This window comes from Colossoma macropomum, unplaced genomic scaffold (genome assembly GCF_904425465.1).
Source record: "Colossoma macropomum unplaced genomic scaffold, Colossoma_macropomum, whole genome shotgun sequence".
In the NCBI taxonomy this organism is placed as follows: Eukaryota; Metazoa; Chordata; class Actinopteri; order Characiformes; family Serrasalmidae; genus Colossoma; species Colossoma macropomum.
In genome coordinates, this window is record NW_023494788.1 from 41,171,338 (window position 1) to 41,192,256 (window position 20,919).

The 20,919-nt window shown below is 41.6% G+C and overlaps 1 protein-coding gene across 1 annotated transcript in view; it reads right to left on the reverse strand.

Annotated features, from left to right (window-relative positions):
• thoc2 (THO complex 2) overlaps positions 1-18,142 on the reverse strand; it is a 104,404-nt gene extending 86,262 nt beyond the window's left edge. The window contains exons 1-7 of the mRNA XM_036569369.1: positions 18,037-18,142; positions 16,613-16,668; positions 14,938-15,029; positions 8,332-8,383; positions 3,987-4,057; positions 2,432-2,553; positions 4-137 (exon numbers count right to left, since the gene is read on the reverse strand). Of these exons, the coding sequence (XP_036425262.1) occupies positions 4-137; positions 2,432-2,553; positions 3,987-4,057; positions 8,332-8,383; positions 14,938-15,029; positions 16,613-16,668; positions 18,037-18,101 (592 nt within the window). The 5' untranslated portion in view covers positions 18,102-18,142. The remainder of the gene's footprint in view (positions 1-3; positions 138-2,431; positions 2,554-3,986; positions 4,058-8,331; positions 8,384-14,937; positions 15,030-16,612; positions 16,669-18,036) is intronic.
• Between the last annotated feature and the right edge of the window lie 2,777 nt (positions 18,143-20,919).

Here is a 20,919-nt window from a genome sequence, read left to right on the forward strand (position 1 = left end):
TACCTATTAAAGATTTGATGCTCTCCAGGACGAGATGGCTGGTGACGTTGCCTGTGAGGTCCTGGCCCAGCTCAGTCACCAGCTTGGCGTAACCTTCGTTCTCCTCCCGTAACAAGTTGAACTTCTGCTGTTTGTAACTGCAAGAGGGAAGATGAAAAGATTACACTGTTCAGTGCTGAGGTGCTTCAGCAGGCGACAAAAGCAATAAGCTCAAATCACACAGCTCTGCCGGCTCCTCTTAGACAGGCCTGCATTGTAAAGGAACTGTCAGCATGTCTGTGGGTAGGAATGGAGAAGGCAGGGGCAAAAGCTAACGGTGTTCTGGAGGATTTGTCAACATAGCCAAGTCACAGAGGACATAAAACAAATTAATCCTCCCCCGACGCACTTCTGCGCAGTTAACGGTTTGAGTGGGTGAGGAGGGGGTGACGAGCACAGCCCCAGAAGAGAGGTAAGCAGGGCTCTCCAAACTTGCTAAGAACTCTTAAAGACAGACCCGCACAAAGACACGAAATTAATCATTGTCAGGGGAGCCCAGTGCAGTGCTTTCCATTTAAAAGAAAATGAGGTGGCAGACAAATTACAGAGTTGCGGCGGTTTCTTGACGCTCATGCGGGAGGCAGCACTTTGGAAAATGAAACAAGACAAACGCGGTAGACGAAGTGAGCACAATAAAGAGGAAAGTTAAAATGCCTGGCAAACTCGAAGGTAACTCAAAAAGGTAGAGGGGTCAGGACAACGGCCTACAGCAGGGGCGTCAAACTCAACCAGTAAGAGGGCCGTATTACAAAACCTCTTTAAATCTGTGGGCCGGAGAAAAACGTTTTTATTTCATTTTTAGTTAATGTTGTGCTGTAACCCAAACTGGTCACTGTTTATTCAAAATATGCAAAAGCTTCAACTGTAAAATACAGACATTTGTAGCAGACCTTGAAATATCACATGGGTTTAAATGTAAACCTACCTATTTGCTTGAACTAGACACCTGACATCCTTTCTTTGCTGCAAGTTCATTAAGACTTGGGCTCAGTTTCCGAGCTGTTGAACTAATGTGAAGTGTTTATGTTGGTTGAACTGCAGCTGAAATGCATTTTGGTGATATGACCTGGTGTGGAATTGCGCAGAATTGTGTAGAATTGAGGTGTAACTTCTGTCCCATAGGCTGCCGTTGGGGTAGGAGAGTCGCAGCGCTTTACGTTGCAGTGCATGCTGGGGACTGTAGTGCAGCACACTGTGAAACAGGCTAATATTAATTGAAGATTAAAATATTTGTTTGGCACGAGGCCTACAGCATCAGTATCATGCTTTAATTTTCTAAAACTCACCATGTCCACTGTCTGAATCTGGAGCGACTGGTGATCTGCTCTCCTGTGACCGAGTGTGAGTGACGAGGTCAGTGGCGTAACTGTACTGTTCTACAGTGAACTCACCTCTTTACTAACATCCTAACAGCTTTAGCAGCGTTAAATCACTTCTGCTCCTCACAGCTACAGCACTGTTACAGCGCTCAGTCATATTTTAGTATTAGTGCATTCCCAAGCAACGAAAGTGAAAGAAAGGAGTGGTTCATGTAAATTACAGTCCTGATTTAAACAACAGTAAACTGAGGATGCCCTATGTGTGTCATTGGAGGGTGGGAGAATGCTAGCTTCCCAGGCTAGCTGTTTTTAGCAGCTGGCTAACCTGAAGCAGCTCCGTCACTCACACAACACAGCGAACTGACGTTACTGTAGATCAAACACGACAAAAACACAGATTTCAGTTTAAACGTACCTAAAAAGGAGGACAAACTATTATAACTACTATAGTCACTACTCAGACTACTATAGAGAATCCCAGTCGCTGGCTAGCTGGCGTTGGAATACTGTGATATGCTCTGACATGGATGTGGTGGGATGATGGCAGTAAGGCGGTGTGATCCATCACTGACCTACCGAACCAGCTAATGTTTGCTGTTTGTACTAAGCTGACGTTGCTGAGAAACTAAACAGATTAAAAATTATAACCAGATAGCCGAGCACTCGTCACCAGACAGCTAAAATAAGCGGTTTTCTTTCTTAAAATATAAACATTATAAAAACCGCGGCTGTGTTTTTCCAGCTGGTAAAAACAGCTAATCAGAAACTTTCTCCCACTGTCCCATGACAGATTTGTGAAGTGTTCCACTGTTTGGTGAGCGTTTCTCATGCTCTGACCATAAAGTATAGGTTAAGACCACAATTAACCACTCAGGAGCAAAAATCAGCCTTCAAACTTACATGAAATAATGATTCGACATTTATCGCGATACATATCGATATTGACTGATATGAATTTCTGTTTATCGTGATATTTTGGGCCATATCGCCCAGCTCTAGTGAGAAGTGCAACAAGTTCAACGTTTGACTGAACGTCATGTTTAGATAACACTTGTCAGAAAAAAGGAACTCACAATAGCTTGGTCTTAATTTTGACGATCTTCTGGTTGAACTGCAGGGCTTGTTTGATCAGGCCAAGGGACTCCAAGGTCTCCGGGTCGAGCCTCTCTTTCAGCACAGCATCAGGAACACAGAACTGCAGCAAAAGCAGACAAATAATAGCCTTATAGGTGGGCTATACAACCGGGCTTGGCATGCTTGGTACCCTTCTTTAATAAGCACATGTGAAGTACGTTTCCCTGAGTCTGACATCATTTTAAAGTCATTAAAAACACAAGCGCTGCTCACTGCTGCTCATCTCACTCTGACTGGACTTACGTGATGTTGGTTGTCATGGTAACGTCTACACTAAGCAGTTCTCTAAACATGTGCATCATTTTGGATCTGATTACTTTTAGTGAGAATGTAAACAGAGATTTTCCATCAAATTGTTGAGTAGAGTGAGAATAAACACCTCAGTCTTAATCTACAGGGTGATTCAAAAAGATTCATCTGATTTCAAAATGATTTATTTCTCTTGTAAATCATTACAGATCAATGCAGTGAACTGTAAATGGTTTAAATGAGCATAAAGTTTATTATGTAATTGTACAAGGTCTCAGTATGAACCTCCTCCAGCTGTACAGACAACATCAACACCATAGTCAAACTCATCCCATACTGGATTGAGCATGTCGGGTGTCGCTGCACTCTCGGAGATCATCCAGTGTTGTGGAACCAACGACGAACGCTCTGAGCTGTTGGAGCTTCACTGCCCACGAAAATCACACTGGACAGTTATGACGGATTCACTCTTATTGAAGTGGAGAATTTTGCACAGACGCCACTAAAACAGTGCACTTAACTTAAAAAGGGGCCTTAGAGCAGCGTTTCATTTAACACTGCTGCGATCTGTACTCGCTAAAGACGTAAGAAATATGACTAAAGCACCAATAATATTACAGGTTCTGTTTGCATATAAAGCCCACAGAGATTTGCGGACCTTTTTAAAGAGTGACGGATTTATGACTCATTCACCTAAGAGCAGAAATTACCCAGCCCTCCACTACAAACTGTCTACCTCTCAAACCCATTGTGCTCTGCAGCAGAACGAAGACGGAAAACGAGCTCCGGCTCAGGGCTTCGCTCAAAAGCCTCTCCAAGCCCAGCCTGAATGTGCAACTTTCCTTCGCTCAACTATTTCACATCTAATTATAATGCAATGGTCTGAGCTCCCAGGAGGAGCCGGTATTTTCTGGGGAGGAAAATGGCCTTTGTGAGCAGAGTTTAATTCTCCACTGGAGGACAGAATTTAGGTCACTCAATACCCTAATGCAGCTAATCTTCAGAGTAGGGGGAATTGTGCCGCAAGCTTACGTATGCGCCGCAAAGAAAATTATTTACCAGAAAGGGCCAGCTCCCAGCTGCTGTTGCATTTTGCAGGGCTTGGCGAGGGTGAAAAGATGCAGAGGGTGTCATTATTTGATAGGGCAACACTGCCACTCAGTGGCGACGGCTGGTGATGTGCACGCAGCAATGCATTCAGTACTGCACTGCAGTGAAGGCAGCGACAGCATGAGCCGTACTTACCAAACACGCTCCCACCAGCTGGGTGAAGTGGTCACGCTTGTGTTTTTCCTCCAAACATCCAGTCTCAATATCTGTAGATATAAGAGGAAAATGACAGCGGATCAAGTATCTCCATTTTTGACGTTTTTCAGTTTTGACATAATTTGAAAATACCTGTTACCCATTGTGTGTACATTCTCTGATGAATGGACTAAAAGAAATGACCCAAAATGACTTGGGGAAAAAATTCTGGTTCCATTGACTTACATTAAAAGTAAAGTATGTTTTTTCCTTCTCCTGTAAAAAGTTATCATTTTGGAGATACGAGGTTTTCTTCAGACTACAGTGATATACAAAATGCCATAAGGACTAGTTCTGGCTCAATGTAGCTTAGTAGCTCTCAGAAATCGGCACCATCTACCACTTTTCATGCCCATGCGTGTCTTATCGCTTGGAGATGCACGATTTCGATGTGATACATCACTGCTGTGCAATCATCCTCTTGAAAAGCGGTCCTGAACACCATTTTTAGCAGAACACTTTTTTAGTAGGTCTACAGCTGTAAGATTTGAACAGTCTCAGTCAAATTACATGTTTTGTTGATTTTCTGAAAATATGCCAACACATTCTCTACAGGCAACAACAATTTTAGTGCACAATTTCTATTTATTAGCCAAGTTTAACATAAGTTTAACATGAGTTTGGGGAGGGGGGAGTGGAAAGGCCAGAAACCAAAATAAATAAATAAATAAAATCAATCTACAGGAATAATTTGCCCTATTGGGCCTATTAAAAATGCTCCACCACTTGAATGATAACCTCACCTCAAATAGGAACTGATGTTTTGAGTTTTAGATTACAAGTGCTTTACAGACTGGTATGATTTTCAGCTGAAAACTGAAATGTTAAATAAAACCGCCAGATCTAAATTGACATTTCTAAACCTCAAACAGCAGAAGCTCCTAAAGTCAAAATTAAACACTGCAGCTTCAGGAGTGGAACTCTCCAGCATTGCACCAGTGTGGAATGCAGAATGACTGGCTGAACAGACTGATGTCCGCTCTGGACGACACACTTGGCGCTCTATCTCCCTCCATCTACGAGCCTATGAGAGCCCTCTGCTGCGGCAGCACCTCTCGCTAACATTTACAGGCAGGCAAACATGGACCGAGAGAAGGCCGAGAGGAAGACGTCGTGTTCTGAGACACGTAAGCTGGACATCCGTCCCACCGCCGTCTTTTAAAGATCAGAGCATAAACTTCGTCTCCTCTGCAGACCAGTTTCTGCTCCGCCATGTTGAACGGTATAAACTCTCACTATGACGCGACGAACATGATCAGAACGGACTTAAACTTTCTGATCGGGAATGTAATCAGATACAGGCGTTTACTCGGATATTATTCTTCTATTTGACAGATTATTTACAGGATTACCCACCTCGATCAGTCGGATAGGAACTATATTCCAAAAGGCGTCAATCTGACTAGTCTATTCCGACTGAGGTGTTTACGTGGACGTATTCTATTCCGATTGAGCTGTTAGTCGGATTATTAACGGATTATTAGGCTGCATGTGAACATGCCTATTTAAGGAAGGAATTCCTCCATTCTGAAAAGCGAATTTCAGGCCCTGTAATTACCTCTTACTCTGTATTTTTCCATCAGATCTCTTTCTAGAAAAAAGGTGCTATAATGCTTTCCGCATGCTCAAGATTTGGTCTGGATAAATTTTTACAAGTTTGTTATTTTATCCATGGTGGCATTTGGTGCTCAAATTAAACTCCGCCACTTCAGCCTGTACGCCTCCTACAGAGTCTGGCATGCGACCAAGAACAAATACACCACAGTTTTCTTCATGTCAGAGGTCTGCTATATCATAAGACAAGCCACTAATTATCTGTGCTTTATTGGCAGCAATCTCATCAACACAAGGCCCTCATAAGACGAACCTTAATCCTCAAAGATGTTTCAGTCAAGCTATTATCTACACAGCTCACCAAAACAAAGCAAATCACAGAACACGTATTTACATTCAGCGGAAGATCCTCTGAGATCAAAGCAGCCCAAGGGCTCGTTTATGTTTTGACAGAAACCAGACCAGGAATGATGAACGTAAGCCAGGAGATTTGCAGACACAAAGCATACATGCTTACAGTGAGTGCTGCACTTGAGTCCTGACTCAGACTGCGAATAAGGAATATTTACCACCCTGAGGCCGCCTGCCACGTGGGGCTGGACAATTAATCGGAAAGTAATGAACATTTTTTAAAAATTCTGCTAATCCTTTCCCCACTCTGTGTGTTCATGCACTGTCCCCTTAAAAACTTACTACCGCACGTGTATCACATGACTCCGCCACATCCAGTCCGTGACATGGAAGCTAAGGCTGCATTCCCACAGCAGGTAAAAGTGGCCCAAATCTGATTTTCTCACCAAATCCAATTTTTTTGCTTGGCTGTTTGGCAAAAATCGGATTTGTGCCACTTCAACCTGGTAATGTGAACGTAGCCAAAGATGTTCAATTCAATATTTGAAGTTAATTTTATAGTTTAGAATTATTTTTTTTTTTTTTGGTAACATCAGAAAATTTAATGAACATTAAATGCATGATAAACTATAATTTCCTATTTACAATAAATCCTTGACAGGTTATCCTCCTCAAAAGCTAATTACCACTTTTCAAATGTTATGTTAATCTCATTATAACTTCACTGTTGATGTTATACAGCAGTTATTACATTATTACAGTTATGTATTAGTTATTTAGAGCTCTGTTCATTCTGGACACTGCAATGCATTTATTTTTAACAGACGTCTACAAATCAGCTGAAACTGTTGTAGAGCAGCAGCATCTTATTAGAGTAGCAGAATATTATTGCAAATATACACATATACATACATATATATTCATTGCCCATCTTCTTCTGTTCTTTATGTACCTCAGTTCTTGATTGTAACTCTACTCAATTCCCATTTGACGTCTTTTATATCACTCTGACTGTTTGAGTTCTGTATATCTATACAACGTTTTCGATCTATATTTTTATTAGATTTTAGGGCTGCAACAAACAACTAATTTGATAGTCAAATAATCTATCGATTACCGAAACGAATAATTGGTATTTTCAAAACAGAAAATGTTACAGCTCATAACATGAAGTAGGACGGCTTTCAACATTATCTAACCAACTCGTTAACACAGCTATTGCTGCGTCCCAAACCACACACTTCACATACTACACTAATGAGTGCACTTCTAATGGTATCTGAGCTATTTTTACACACTTTTTAGTGAGCTGCTACCCAGTTTGGGACAGGGCGTATTTTACTGAGATGAATCTTCACCCAGTGAGCTGACGAGTTTCCTCTTCAGATGCTTCAACCTGGAGGATGAGCTCCCACGCCAGCTAAACTCGGCTTTCCAAATAGCACAACTGACCACCTTTTTTCTGAGTTTAGCTCCCACACCTCTGAGGATTTTGTTCCTGAGGCTGCCATCGCACTTCTGTAACCCTCCAGTGATCGATAATGTCAAAATGTTCCTAATGAGCGCAAGAAAGATGCGTAATGACGTCACCAACTAATCGACTATTAAATTAGCTGCCAACTAATCTGGATGTCGATTTTAATCGACTAAGTTGAATAATGGTTGCACCCCTTTTAGATTTTTTTTTTAGGTTGACATCTTCAAGAGAAATTCCTTGTACATTTGGTACTTGAGAAATAAAGATCATAAAATTATCAATTTTTATACAAGTACATTCAACAAAATTGATTTAAATGTTATTGGAAACAAGGATTCTGAACTCTTAAATGGTATGAGAGATATTAGGGTAAGTTATGAGATATGGAATTTACAATATGCTTACAAACACCACAGACGTGTGAATGACAGTGAATGTTTACATATAGAAGTACTCGTAATATGCCTGCATTGTGCAAATATACTAACGAAAATATATGTTGTTTCATATAAAACAATGGTAAAACATTATCAGTTCTGCTCCCACTGGTGCACGGTGAAGTAAGTTTTCTTGGGCTTTTCCCCAATTTTTGTCTAATTCCACCCACTAGCTACATCTACCAGCACCAGGAGGGTGAAGGCCAGCTCTGAGCTGCATGATGAGAGGGCCATCCTATCCACCCAGGGAGAGCGAGGCCAATTGTGCCATGTAGTCATAGCAGCTAGTGGCTGCAGCATCACTGGGGATCAAGCACTCAGTCTCCTGATAGTAGGGCCAACGCTTTTAAATGATATGATGAATCAAACTTAATATGACCACATGAATTAATGAGGTAAAAAAAAGGTCAGATTTGATTTTAGGTTAACTTTAAATGATTATCAACATATTTTGGTCACCACTTACCTAGTACACAGAAAACATCAGCTAAAATGGATGGCATATCTTCTCGCAGCTCCTGAAACACAAACATAATAATTGGTACATTAATGGACCATTTTCACACTTCCGTGTTCTTTAATGCAGATGAGCAAATAGTAGCTTTAACCGGCTTCCGGCCGCACTGTAAACAACGGCTGATACTGCCCGAAATCACTGCTGTGTTTCTAATACACCAATAATTCAACTGAACAGCCTCACCTGAGTTTCCACTCAACTAAGTTTAAAAATGTTCAACTTCAGCTGAAAAGCTCCGCTCGTCATGTGTCACTTTTAACGAGGTAACCAATCAAAAAAGAGAGAGTAAAACTGAGCTGTAGAGCGAAAACGGCCTGTACAGGACACATTTACTCAGACTTGTGACTAAAAATGCTCCAAGACAAATATTCATTCACTGGTGTGTTTACAATACTGGAGATGGTCGTCAGAGAGGTTTGACTAACATTTTTAACTCCTTGGAACCACCGGTGGTTCCAAAACGCACTTCACTTCATAACTTCCATATTTTATAAGCTTCATTCAAAAGGTGGGGGTCATATGAGAGCTATAACTGTCTTCTTTACAGTTAAATAGATGGGTGATGTAGTTTTAAACTTTATAATAAAACAAGCTGAACTCAATTTTTTTAAAACTGAAAGTCGACCCATTTTTCCACAAATCTGAGCTATAAACTGGATCTCAGACGGCGTCTCTTCAGTGATCTGCTCTGTAATAATTTTATAAAAAAAATACAAAGAGCATCTAAGATTTTTGGCTGTCAGCAGTAAATTGTTAGCATAGAGCAATACATTTATGATCATAAAACACATTTTCTGTTAATTTTAATGGAGCTTTTACAAAATTACATTTATTTCATGCAGTTACTGAATAATTTGCCTTATGATTTGGGCCTTTAAATTCAGAAGGAAAATCCGAAATATACCTTCAAGCATAAGAGGTTAAAAACCTTGAGAAACTCTCCTCTCCACTGTAGCTCAGTGATCAGTAACTGTAACGTAAAAATACGATGCTGTGTCTCTGAGGTGGTTATGGTGTTCAGGCCACTCGCTAATGTTTACATGAACTGAGTAGGACAAGCTAAACCTGGTGTACTTTTTCTCCAAAATAAAGCGCAGTGAGTGCAGATCTGTTTAGGGATGTGTGATGTGGTGTTGAACATAGAGATCCACTCGGCTCCTTCTCCGCTTCGCAAAACCTGTCTCAGGCAAATTCCTCACAGTTCAGACGCGAATTTTTGCGGAATATGTCGTCTGCCGTCATCTGCTGCAGTGTACTCATCAACTTTGGGCTTAATTATCTGGCTAACTGCTTACTGTGAAATTCCACCCTGGTTTAACCTATCCAGCTAACTGAGAAATCCAGCTGGGAGTCCCCCCAGGCCACCTGCTCGTTTTAAATAGTGGCAGGATAATAGTTCAAATAGAGGTGCATTTCTAATGGTTGGCAGACTTTAGACTAATACAAGAGTCCAAAAGGACTGCACTCTCCCAAAGCAGAGTGAAGGGGTAATCCATCAGTTGCAGGCTTCAGGTGTGCTTAGAACAGTAGTTTCATCATTCCTGATAAAGTGTCACAACAGCAGCAAAACCAATCTGCAGAGTACTTTTGCCTCCACGCACCACAGATGAAAGAAGCTGGTACTGAAGGAACACACAGTCAAGGTCTGATCTGAAAGTTTAAAAAGTGAGCGCAACACCTACAAGACATCTGATTTCACATCTTCCCCTCAGTTTGACAGCTTTCTGCAGCGCGTTCAAAACAAATAGTTGAAAAAGAACCCAATTTACTTCACTGAAGGGTTTCACTTGTTGAAAAATGTCTTTTGCTACTCGAGCGCAGGGGAATTTCTTTGTATCACTGAATGAAAAAAGGCTTTACCTCCACAGGTGAACAAATACACAGACATGTCTCTTTGGCTTTGTTCACTCAGCAGGTAAAAGTGGCCCAAATCTGATCTTCTTCTTCATGTGTGACACAGATGTGTGTCTGTGTGTCAGCGTGAACAGATAAACACACTTTCATGTGTGGTACTGAAATCTGATACGTATCCGATACGCAGCAGTGCGATTCAGTCTGAACAGCCAGATCGGAATTCATGCAGCTTTTACGTCAATCCAACTCAACATTCGTTATGATTTGTGCTGCTGAGGCTCAAAAACATTTAGGCTGATGTTTCTGTTCCAAAAACTAGAAGAGACTCATCACAACCTTCAGTGTTTGAAGAGATTTTAAAATAAAAGTCTGAACGCGGCCGCAGGAGAACGAGGCTGCAGCGTCAAAGAACAGTTAAAAGTCTGAAAGCAAAGTTTAAAGAATCCGAGGACGCAAACCAAAGAAGTGGCCGCGCCCTTTTTACGGCTTGGACACATCCTGGGTGATGAGCCCAGCTGTCAGTCTCCCTTCATGATGGCTCCTGTGATGCTGGTAAAGATGAAGCTGATCGTTGGCGGTCGTGATTGTTTACCTCTGGATGAGCCGTGAAGCAGCGTGACGCTGTTCTTTTGCGCATGTGGGTCAGTTTAGGAGCTGATCTGTTCAGACTGATGTTGCAGATCACATTTAAAAGATAATGTGAACAGCCAAACATAAAAAGATTCAGACTTGGTGAGAAAATCAGATTTGGGCCACTTTTACCTGCTGTGAGAACGCAGCCTTTGTCACTGGGACTATGAGAAATAGGTTTATTCTCAATGGACACACAATTAGTCATGAATGTACAAGATTGTGTACACAGGTGCAGCCTAAGTGAGGCCGCTTCCATCGTTTCCAAAGTTACAGACGTCGACCGATTAGATCAAAATATTAAACTCACACATACAAATTACTGTGGTTTGAGAGAACTGCTCAGCATATCAACCCATAGCATCCTTAAGAACAAGTTACAAACTGCATAGTAAAAGTTGTCTTTTCTTCCAGCTTCGCCTCACACAGTGATGGAACAGCGATCTTGTGAATATTTTATATTTTACTTTAGATGCTTTGGAATTATTACTCTATTGTTGCATACATAGCAATTAGGGCTGAAAGATTAACCATTGCTCATTCAAAATGGGAATTTAAGAGAGGGCAATTTTCAAAATGATGTGTTGTGACATCACAACCACAATGTACTGGCAGTCTGGCACACTATACTCAGGGTTCAAGCCCCAGGCCAGAAAAAAAGTGAATATCCTGGTCGTTCTGGCCAAGAAAACAGGCCTGCACCTTGATTTATAGAAAATAATCACAATTTAAATCACAGTAACAATATGAATCAGAGAAATCGCAATATTTCCCCCAAATCGTTCAGCCCTAAAAGCAATGTTATGTTCTATATTGTACCTGTACAAGTAAAAAAAAACAAAATTAAATTGTAATATATGCTTTTACCCAAGTTTAAAACATTTCCTGCAAAAAACTCAACACAGCCCTTATTTTTATCATAGACATGCAGCTCTCCAACATAAACACACCACAACGCCTCAGACTAAAGCCTGCTGCAAAATCAGTTACGCTCACTGTGCTGAAAGTCAGATTATACGATAAAGATTTTCTGGCGAAAGACCTGCAATGCAAGAAAACGACATCCTGTCGGGGTTATTCCTACAACAGTTTTTCAACACTTCAAAAAAGTTATTTGAATAACTTGCTCAGAGAAAAACACCTGAAGCACAACATCAAACTGATGGGACTCTTTGTGTGGCAAAAACCCAGAAAAGAACTCAAACAAACCCCTGTAAGGCTACAGTAAAGCACAGGGGTGGAAACTTTTACGTCTGGGGCTGTTTTTCTTACAATGGTGGCGGTGAGCTTGTATTCACTGATGGGATCAAGAACTCAGTAGTGCACAAAGGCTTTCTGGAGGGAAACCTGCAGAAGCCGGCAAAGAGACCGAATCTGAATCAGAACAGCTGCATTTTGAACAAAAACTCTGCTCAAAAAAAGTAAAGCACAACGTTGAAATGGTCTGTTTAAACTACAATTTGTACAGCAAAAATGTCAGAACAGTTTTTGGAGCCACTGTACGTATGTTTTTTTTTTTCTTCATATTCTTTACTTCATAACTTCCATATTTCACAAGCTTCATTCAGAAGGTGGGGGTCATATGGGAGCTGTAACTGTCTTCTTTCCAGTCTAATAGATGGGTGATGTAATTTTAAACCCATATAATAAAGGAAGCTGAACTCTCAATTTTTTTTCTACTGAAAGTCGACCCATTTTTCCACAAATCTGAGCCGTAAACAGGATCTCAGACGGCGTCTCTTCAGTGATCTGCACTGTAAAAAAAAAAATAATTAAAAAAATACAAAGAGCATCTAAGATTTTTGGCTTTCAGCAGTAAATTGTAAGCATAGTGTTGTGTATGATCATAAAACATGTTCTGCTAATTTGAGGGGAACTTTTACAAAAAAAAAAACCCAACAATTTACATTTATTTCATGCAGTTACTGAATAACTGGCCTTACGGTTTGGGCATGTAAAATTCAGATGGAAAATGTTAACTTTTCTCGGGCAAGTGACCTGAAAATTCACTGTCCCAACCAAATTCCTACTGTCCCAAACAAATCTTTGTATTTAAAGGTGTTATAAATATGCACACATGAACTAGTATACTTCGTTAAGGTTATTTATTCTTGAAACAAAACTGCTCAAATTCCTACCACTGATTCGTATTTCTATTTTATTATAAATAAATTCAAATTAAAGTTATCAATGATCTTAACGTTAGAATTTGCACGCGCAAGTTAGCAAATATTACCTTCTGCAAGCCGGGTCGGTTCAATACTGGCTACCAAGTTCTCATGTGGGTAGTCGGTCAAGAGTCTCTCTTTTAACCGTATGATATGTTGCTGTGACCAACTTCCAGGTCAACCTGGAATCTGCTTCACTGCTCATCCGTCGTTTTTCCGCTGCTATCACGCAGTGTGACAGAGTCTTGTGACACTCAAGCGACTGTTTTCCAAAAGTTGTAGTTCCGACAAAAAAGAACCACCTTTATCTGCCTTGTTAGGATTTTCCCTACAAACTTTACAGAACATCTCAGGAACAGAGGGGTCAGAATCGACCCATGAGAACTGAGTTTTCCATGAGTGAGTGACGCTGCAGACTCGCTTTGCTTCGTATTCGCGCTTCACTCTGACGTCATTTGTCAACAAATAAAATCTTTGGTTTTAACTGGACGCACGAACGGATAAGACCAATTTTTTGTGGCGAGGGGTTAAATATTCAGGTGAATTAAGTTTGGAGCCAGTTACGTTGTTCTGTTAACAGACTGCGGCCCCGACCCCAACGTGAACTTGCCTCATCGAGCAAGAGATTTTTCGTGCTGCTGTCCCAACATCACGTTTTACTCGCCCCGGGCATTCAGGCAATAGTTACTGTTGAACCCTGAATGGTCATGGACAGTTTCAGTGAACGAATCACTTCACAAATAATGAACGTGAACACAAACGAGAACGTTTTACGGTACGCCGCATGACGCTTCAATAAACACAGCCAAGCATGTCTGGTGTTAGTGGTAGAGACGTAACTGCAGATGTCGGTTTGTTTGAGCCCACATGTGCCCACCTGGTCTGAAAAAACAAGTTCGGACATCAGCCACATCTACATCGAGTTGAAACATCGAAGCAGTCGTGTGGAAGACATGCGACTTAATAATGAGCACAATAAATCATTAATGACTACGATGCAACAACCACAAAGTTTGCCCACCCGATTGAAGCTCGCAGCATTTCGTAAAGGACCTGCTGTCCTCGTTTCCCAACAAGTGGACAAGATTGTACTGGACTAGCTACACTGTGGGAGATCTGCAGCCTCTGAGTAACGCTAAGGTCGAAAAGCCATCTTTCATCACATTGGTGACTGGCTTGCAGCCAATCAGACGTCAAGAAAGCAAGTAGCTTGCGGAAAATGTTGAACAGTGCATTTAATCAGAGCATTACTGACTTAAAGGCTGTGGTAGAGAATAATTCATTTAGATTATGAGTAGCAATGACTTTGGGCTGGTGATGGATGGGTAGAAAGAGGTTCTATTGAAAAAGATAACAGGAAAAAAAACAAATGAACATGAACTAGTTCATTTCTGGAACTCTGAATTTTAAAAATGAACTATGAACATGAACGAGTTCATCTTCGTCAGTATGAACTGAACTTTGAACTGGTTCATTTTGCATGTGAACTGGCACAACACTGGTCATGGAATGCAGGAACAATCGTGCTGCGCGATGTTGGACCAAGCTTTCTATCATGGCTAGAACTCTGCTGAAGGCTGTCTTTAGTGACAAGAGTACTAAATTGGCCACCTTGAAGTACATCACACTAGACACTCAACACAAAGAACTCACGGTTTGTGATTTTTGCCTGTGATAACAGCACTTCCCCTGAAAAACCACATAACCTTCCTTAATGCAAACATTTATCCACTTAATCAGCTTCGCCAAGGTTGCCATCTATACTTTGTCACAATCAGCACCGTTTTCATTTCTGAACCAACCCTGGTCCCAGGTGTGCGAGTCATCCTCCACTCAAACTTTAATAATGCAATCAGAGATTACAGCACTGAGCTGTGGAGAGCTGGGCAGCGCTGCCACTCACCATAACATCAGCCAGGAGGCTGGCAGCCACGTCAACCTTGAGACTGCCCTGGACGACATGCCAGCAAAGCTCGTACAAGGCTGACTGGAGATCTACGGAATGAAAAAGACAAGATTACCCTCAAAAAAAGATCATAAGACGACAATGTGCATCATCCCTAATTTTAAACTACTTTTGACACTGTTTATACCACTAAAAGTTCTCTAGATACACCGATCAGGCGTAACATTCTGACCACCTCCTTGTTTCTGCGCTCATTGTCCATTTTATCAGCTCCACTTACTATATAGGTGCACTTTGTAGTTCTACAGTTACAGACTGTAGTCCATCTGTTTCTCTGATACTTTGTTAGCCCCCTTTTACCCTGTTCTTCAGTGGTCAGGACCCCCATGGACCCTCACAGAGCAGGTACTATTTGGGTGGTGGATCAGTAACACTGACGTGGTGGTGGTGTGTTAGTGTGTGTTGTGCTGGTCTGAGTGGATCAGACACAGCAGTGCTCCTGGAGTTTTTAAGCACCTCAGTGTCGCTGCTGGACTGAGAATAGTCCACCAACCAAAAATATCCAGCCAACAGCGTCCTGTGGGCACTGATGTAGGACTAGAGGATGACCAACACAAACTGTGCAGCAGCAGATGAGCTATCGTCTCTGACTTTACATCTACAAGGTGGACTGACAAGTCAGGAGTGTCTAATAGAGTGGACAGTGAGTGGACACAGTGTTTAAAACTCCAGCAGCACTGCTGTGTCTGATCCACTCGTACCAGCACAACACACACTAACACACCACCACCACGTCAGTGTTACTGATCCACCACCCAAATAGTACCTGCTCTGTGAGGGTCCATGGGGGTCCTGACCACCGAAGAACAGGGTAAAAGGGGGCTAACAAAGTATCAGAGAAACAGATGGACTACATTCTGTAACTGTAGAACTACAAAGTGCACCTATATAGTAAGTGGAGCTGATAAAATGGACAATGAGCATAGAAACAAGGAGGTGGTCAGAATGTTATGCCTGTGCGTTGATGAAAACAAACGCACAGAGCTAAAGAACAGGAAAAATGATCACCCTACCAAATCTAAATTTTAACAGTACAGTCTACTACAGCTAAAGAGCAGACCTAACAGGCTGATCAGTAACAGCGCTTTTCAAACTGAAGATGTATTTACGCTAAAATGTGTGGTCTTATTCCCCCAAGAAATACATGTCATTTCTCTGCATCTCATATACCCAATCTTTATATCTAAAACTTCATATGAATGTTTTTGTATCAGCACTGGAAGATATGTACTTGAAAAAGCATCGGATATCAGCATCAGCCCATATCACTCCTTCGAGTAACTTAAGGCAATACTATTATGTAATTTAAGACACGCTGTAGACGTGGAGAGGCTGCTCCCCAGACCTCTAATGCCATCAAATTCACATTAACACATTTTACAACTCAACTGAAACTAAAATTAGTTTTAATACACTCATATAATAAACGCCTAAAATTAAAGTGTCAGCAGTTGTCAGGGCTCATATTCATAAAGCTTCTCAGAGCAGATGCGCTGATCTAGGATCTGTCCCTGTCAGCAAATAAGAGGAGAATCTGATCCTCCTGTTCTGAGAAGCTTCACGAATAAGAGCCCAGATCTCATATTAAACTCAGTCTCAATCTCAAACTCACCTTTAAGGAACACTTCACTGCTGGGCTTCCCTGCCAGATCCTGACACAGCTGCAAGCTAGAAGCCAAACACAGGACATACATATATAAGCAGGACTTGTATCATTAAAAACACATGATTTCAAAGCACTGTATGCATACAGATGTTAGTCAACACCAATATTTACAGGAAATAATAACTCCTTCATATGCTTGTGGAACGTGAAATAGAGTTCCCACATTGTCAGTGCCGCCAAAACGTGCTGTGGTGGTGCTATTTAATGCCTGTATAACAGGTTAGATGTTTCTGAGTGACTTAAAACTTAGAGGAGCCCAACAACTAGTCCTGGGTTCGAGCCACACTTCCTTCACCATCTTCAAACTTAGTTTATTGATCATTTTCGTTGAGAAAAGGCGCTGGCAAGCGATCTTCCACGCGTTCCACCAACACCCAAAGGCCGAAGAGTTGTTGCCATTTTCTGTACAGGACGGATATCTGAATTCAGAGCAACTAACAATCCACAAAACATTACAGATCCAGGATCAGCCAGTGAAATAGGACTAAGACTGGCTATCAGCGGCTAATTAACGCGCCCTGCTGAACCTGTTGGCGGGGAACAAACTGCCATCTTCCGAACTAGAACACAGAGCTGGGTTAGCTGGTTAGCTTAGCTTGGCGCTAACCGCGTTATGAAATGGCAAAAAACAGTTCGACGTTTAAAAAGATATAGAAAAATAAATCTTTAAAATCAATGGATTCTGCTGATGAAAATGTATTTTTGCTACTCCGTCTTATCACCCGGCTTAGGTTAGCACTCTGCTTTATTGTCGACGAACTCTTTCTAAGTTTGATCGGCTGTTTGTGTTTCTGAGGTGGGTTAGTTTCATTAGGGACCGTCGGTCATCAGTAAACACAGCGATCTCACACAACCAGCCAGCCAAGCTGCGAATAAACACTGAAGTCGATGGATTTACGGGTTTTAGAAGCGGCTGAAGACCACAACGTAACGTTACCACCACAACCTGCTCTCTCTGTCCGAGAACTGCCGCAGCTTAGCCGCCGTTAGCGGCAACTCCGTTCGGCTAACACGGCTAAGGTTAGGTAGCCGCCGACCGCCGCCGGCGCCGCTAACGTCACCGCTGTGGCACTAATTCGAGTTGTGCTCGTTAATTACAGCGTCTATAACCTCGTACACACCGTAGAGCTGGCTCCAGCTAACGAGCCGGCCGTTTACATGTAGTGTGGTTAATGTAGCGCCAGTTAGCCTGCTGGCTAATGCTAACGGACTCGGCAGCGGGCGAACCGGAGAAAAACCCCGGGGTGACAATGAAGAAAGCACCGCTGCCCCGAGATCGACTGAGCAGCGACGCCTGATAATCTCTGAAAAGAGAACAAACGCGGGACGAAACCTGTTTCGGCCTGGCTGGTTAAAAAAATCAGACTCACAAATCATTTTTGCCGGATTTTTCCCAGTTTTTGATCCAGTCAGTAGGGAGGACCGACGCCGCCATCTTCCCCACCACAACCGCGCTCCGCCCGGATGTTGAGCGGCACAGAGCCGGGTCAGCGGAGCAGTATAAGAGCGGGCATGCCGGGATGCCGGAGGATGGGGCGGTTAGGCTAAACAGCTCTCCTAAATCCAAAAGATGCTTTTATTGGTCAGATATGTACGGAGCCCCGCTGGTGACATCCTGTGTAAATAATAATAATGCGTGGCCACGACTTAGTAAGGCGTGGGAATGAAATGATTATGTCGTGGCCACGACTTAGTAAGCCGTGATCTCATTTCCACGCCTTACTAAGTCGTAGCCACGGATTAGGATCTCGTTCCCACGTGTTAATACGGAGCCCCGTTGGTGACATCCTCTATAAATAAAAATAATGTGGTTATTATTTTACACGCCTTATTAACGCGTGGGAACGAGATCCTAATGCATGGCCACGACTTAGTAAGGCGTGGGAATGAGATGATTAAGTCGTGGCCACGCATTAGGATCTCATTCCCATGCTTTGGTAAGTCGTGGCCATGACTTAATCATCTCATTCCCACACATTATTTTTATTTATACAGGATGTCACCAGCGGGGGAAACATATCCTACGGAGCCCCGCTGGTGACATCCCGTATAAATAAAAATTATGTGTGGCTACACCTTATTAATGCGTGGGAACAAGATCCTAATGCGTGGCCATGACTTAGTAAGGCGTGGGAATGAGATGATTAAGTTGTGGCCATGACGTAGTAAGGCGTGGGAACGAAATCACGGCTTACCAAGTCGTGGCCATGCATTAGGATCTCGTTCCCACGCTTTACTAAGTCGTGGCCACACATTATTTTTATTTACACACATTTTTATTTACGATGTCACCAGCGAGGCTCCAGTGGTGGACGAAGTACACAAACCATGTACTTGAGTTAAAGTAGAGACACCCAAGGTAAAATATTACTCCAGTAAAAGTAGAAGTTCCTCCCTTTAGACCTCCACTTGAGTAAAAGTACAAAAGTATTTGCCCTCAAATGTACTTAAGATCAAAAGTGAAAGTACTAAAAGATTAATTATGACTTTAATGTCCTATTATCGTTTTTGTAACAAGACTCTCTTCATTAACTCAGTTTAGGTGAAAATACTCCAGTGTCGCTCTTGGTAAACCAGTCTTTTAATAGAGTCATTAATTAGTGACGCTGATGTCTATTAAAATTATCATAAGCACAAAACACTGAAGGCGAACAGTTTCCATCAGGTAGAACTGAGTGGCTCTGAAATCACTTTTACAAACAAGCAAAGTTTCAGTTTAAGATTTATTTACAACTTTAGTTACAAGTTTAAGTTTAATAAAAACTTTAAACTCAGATTCACAAATGAGTTTCCTTTACTAAACTGCATCTGTAGGTCTCTGTTCATAAACATAAACTAGCCAAAACTAATTTACTATAAAATGAAAGTGTTTGTATAAATTCAGAATAAAGACACGTCAGTCTCAACTGCATATGAGTACATATTTCTATATTGTGGTCTATTTACACAAAGTTAGGTTAGATCATCATTTATGTTGAATATACTCTCCCAAAATTTTACGGTGCTGCACTGATGTTGAACCGTGTGCTGCACTGGGTCGGTATGACCAACAGGTCAAAACAAGCTCAAAACAAAGTGACCGCTGTGCCCTGATTGGTGTTTTGCTTTGCACTTCTTTCGTTTTGACGTGTTACATTTTTATACACACATAAACCAAAAGGAACGACAGATTTCTCATAATGTAGTGGAGTAAAAAGTGAGATATTTGACTTTGAAATGTAGTGGAGTGAAAGTGAAAAGTGGTCCAAAATGGAAAAACTTCAGTAAAGTACAGATACACGAAAAAGCTACTGAAAAAAACACAACAGGGATATTTGCCGGCTGTTTCAAAGAGATGTCACTTCCATTTCTTATGCAGTTACATATTGGAATTCTCTTGTAAAAAATCCTGACTGGAAATATATTTGAACCTGTATATTTTGGTTAGTCCATCTGAATTTACATGACCAAATTATAAGGCAAATTATTCAGTAACTGCATGAAATAACTGTACATTTTTTTATTTTATTTATTTATTTATTTTTTGTAAAAGCTCCCCTCAAATTAGCAGAACATGTATTTTATGATCATACACATATTGCTATATGCTTACAATTTACTGCTCCCAACTTTGTGGGAACAGTTTGGGGACGGCCCCTTCCTGTTCCAACATGACTGTGCACCAGTCATATTAAACCCTATGGACTAAGAATGGGATGTCACTCAAGTTCATATGAGTGTGAAGGCAGACGAGTGAATACTTTTGGCAATGTAATGTATACATATATGTATATACACACATGGACTGGCGATCTGTCCAGGGTGTATCCTGCCTTCTGCCCAATGACAGCTGGGCTAGGCTCCAGCACCCCACCGCGACCCAGAAGGATAAGCGGTGTAGATGATGTATGTATGTATATATATTTATATATATAAACGTTGTGGAAAGCCTTCCCAGAAGAGTTGAAGCTGTTATAGCTGCAAAGGGTGGGCCGACATCATATTAAACCCTATGGATTAAGAATGGGATGTCACTCAAGTTCATATGCGTGTGAAGGCAGACGAGCGAATACTTTTGGCAATATAGTGTGTATATATACATATATATGTATATATATACACATACATATATATATATATACATATATAGATCACGGACACACACATGGACTGGCGACCTGTCCAGGGTGTATCCAGCTTTCAGCCCAATGACAGCTGGGATAGGCTCCATCACCCCACCGCGACCCAGAAGGATAAGCGGTGTGTGTGTTTGT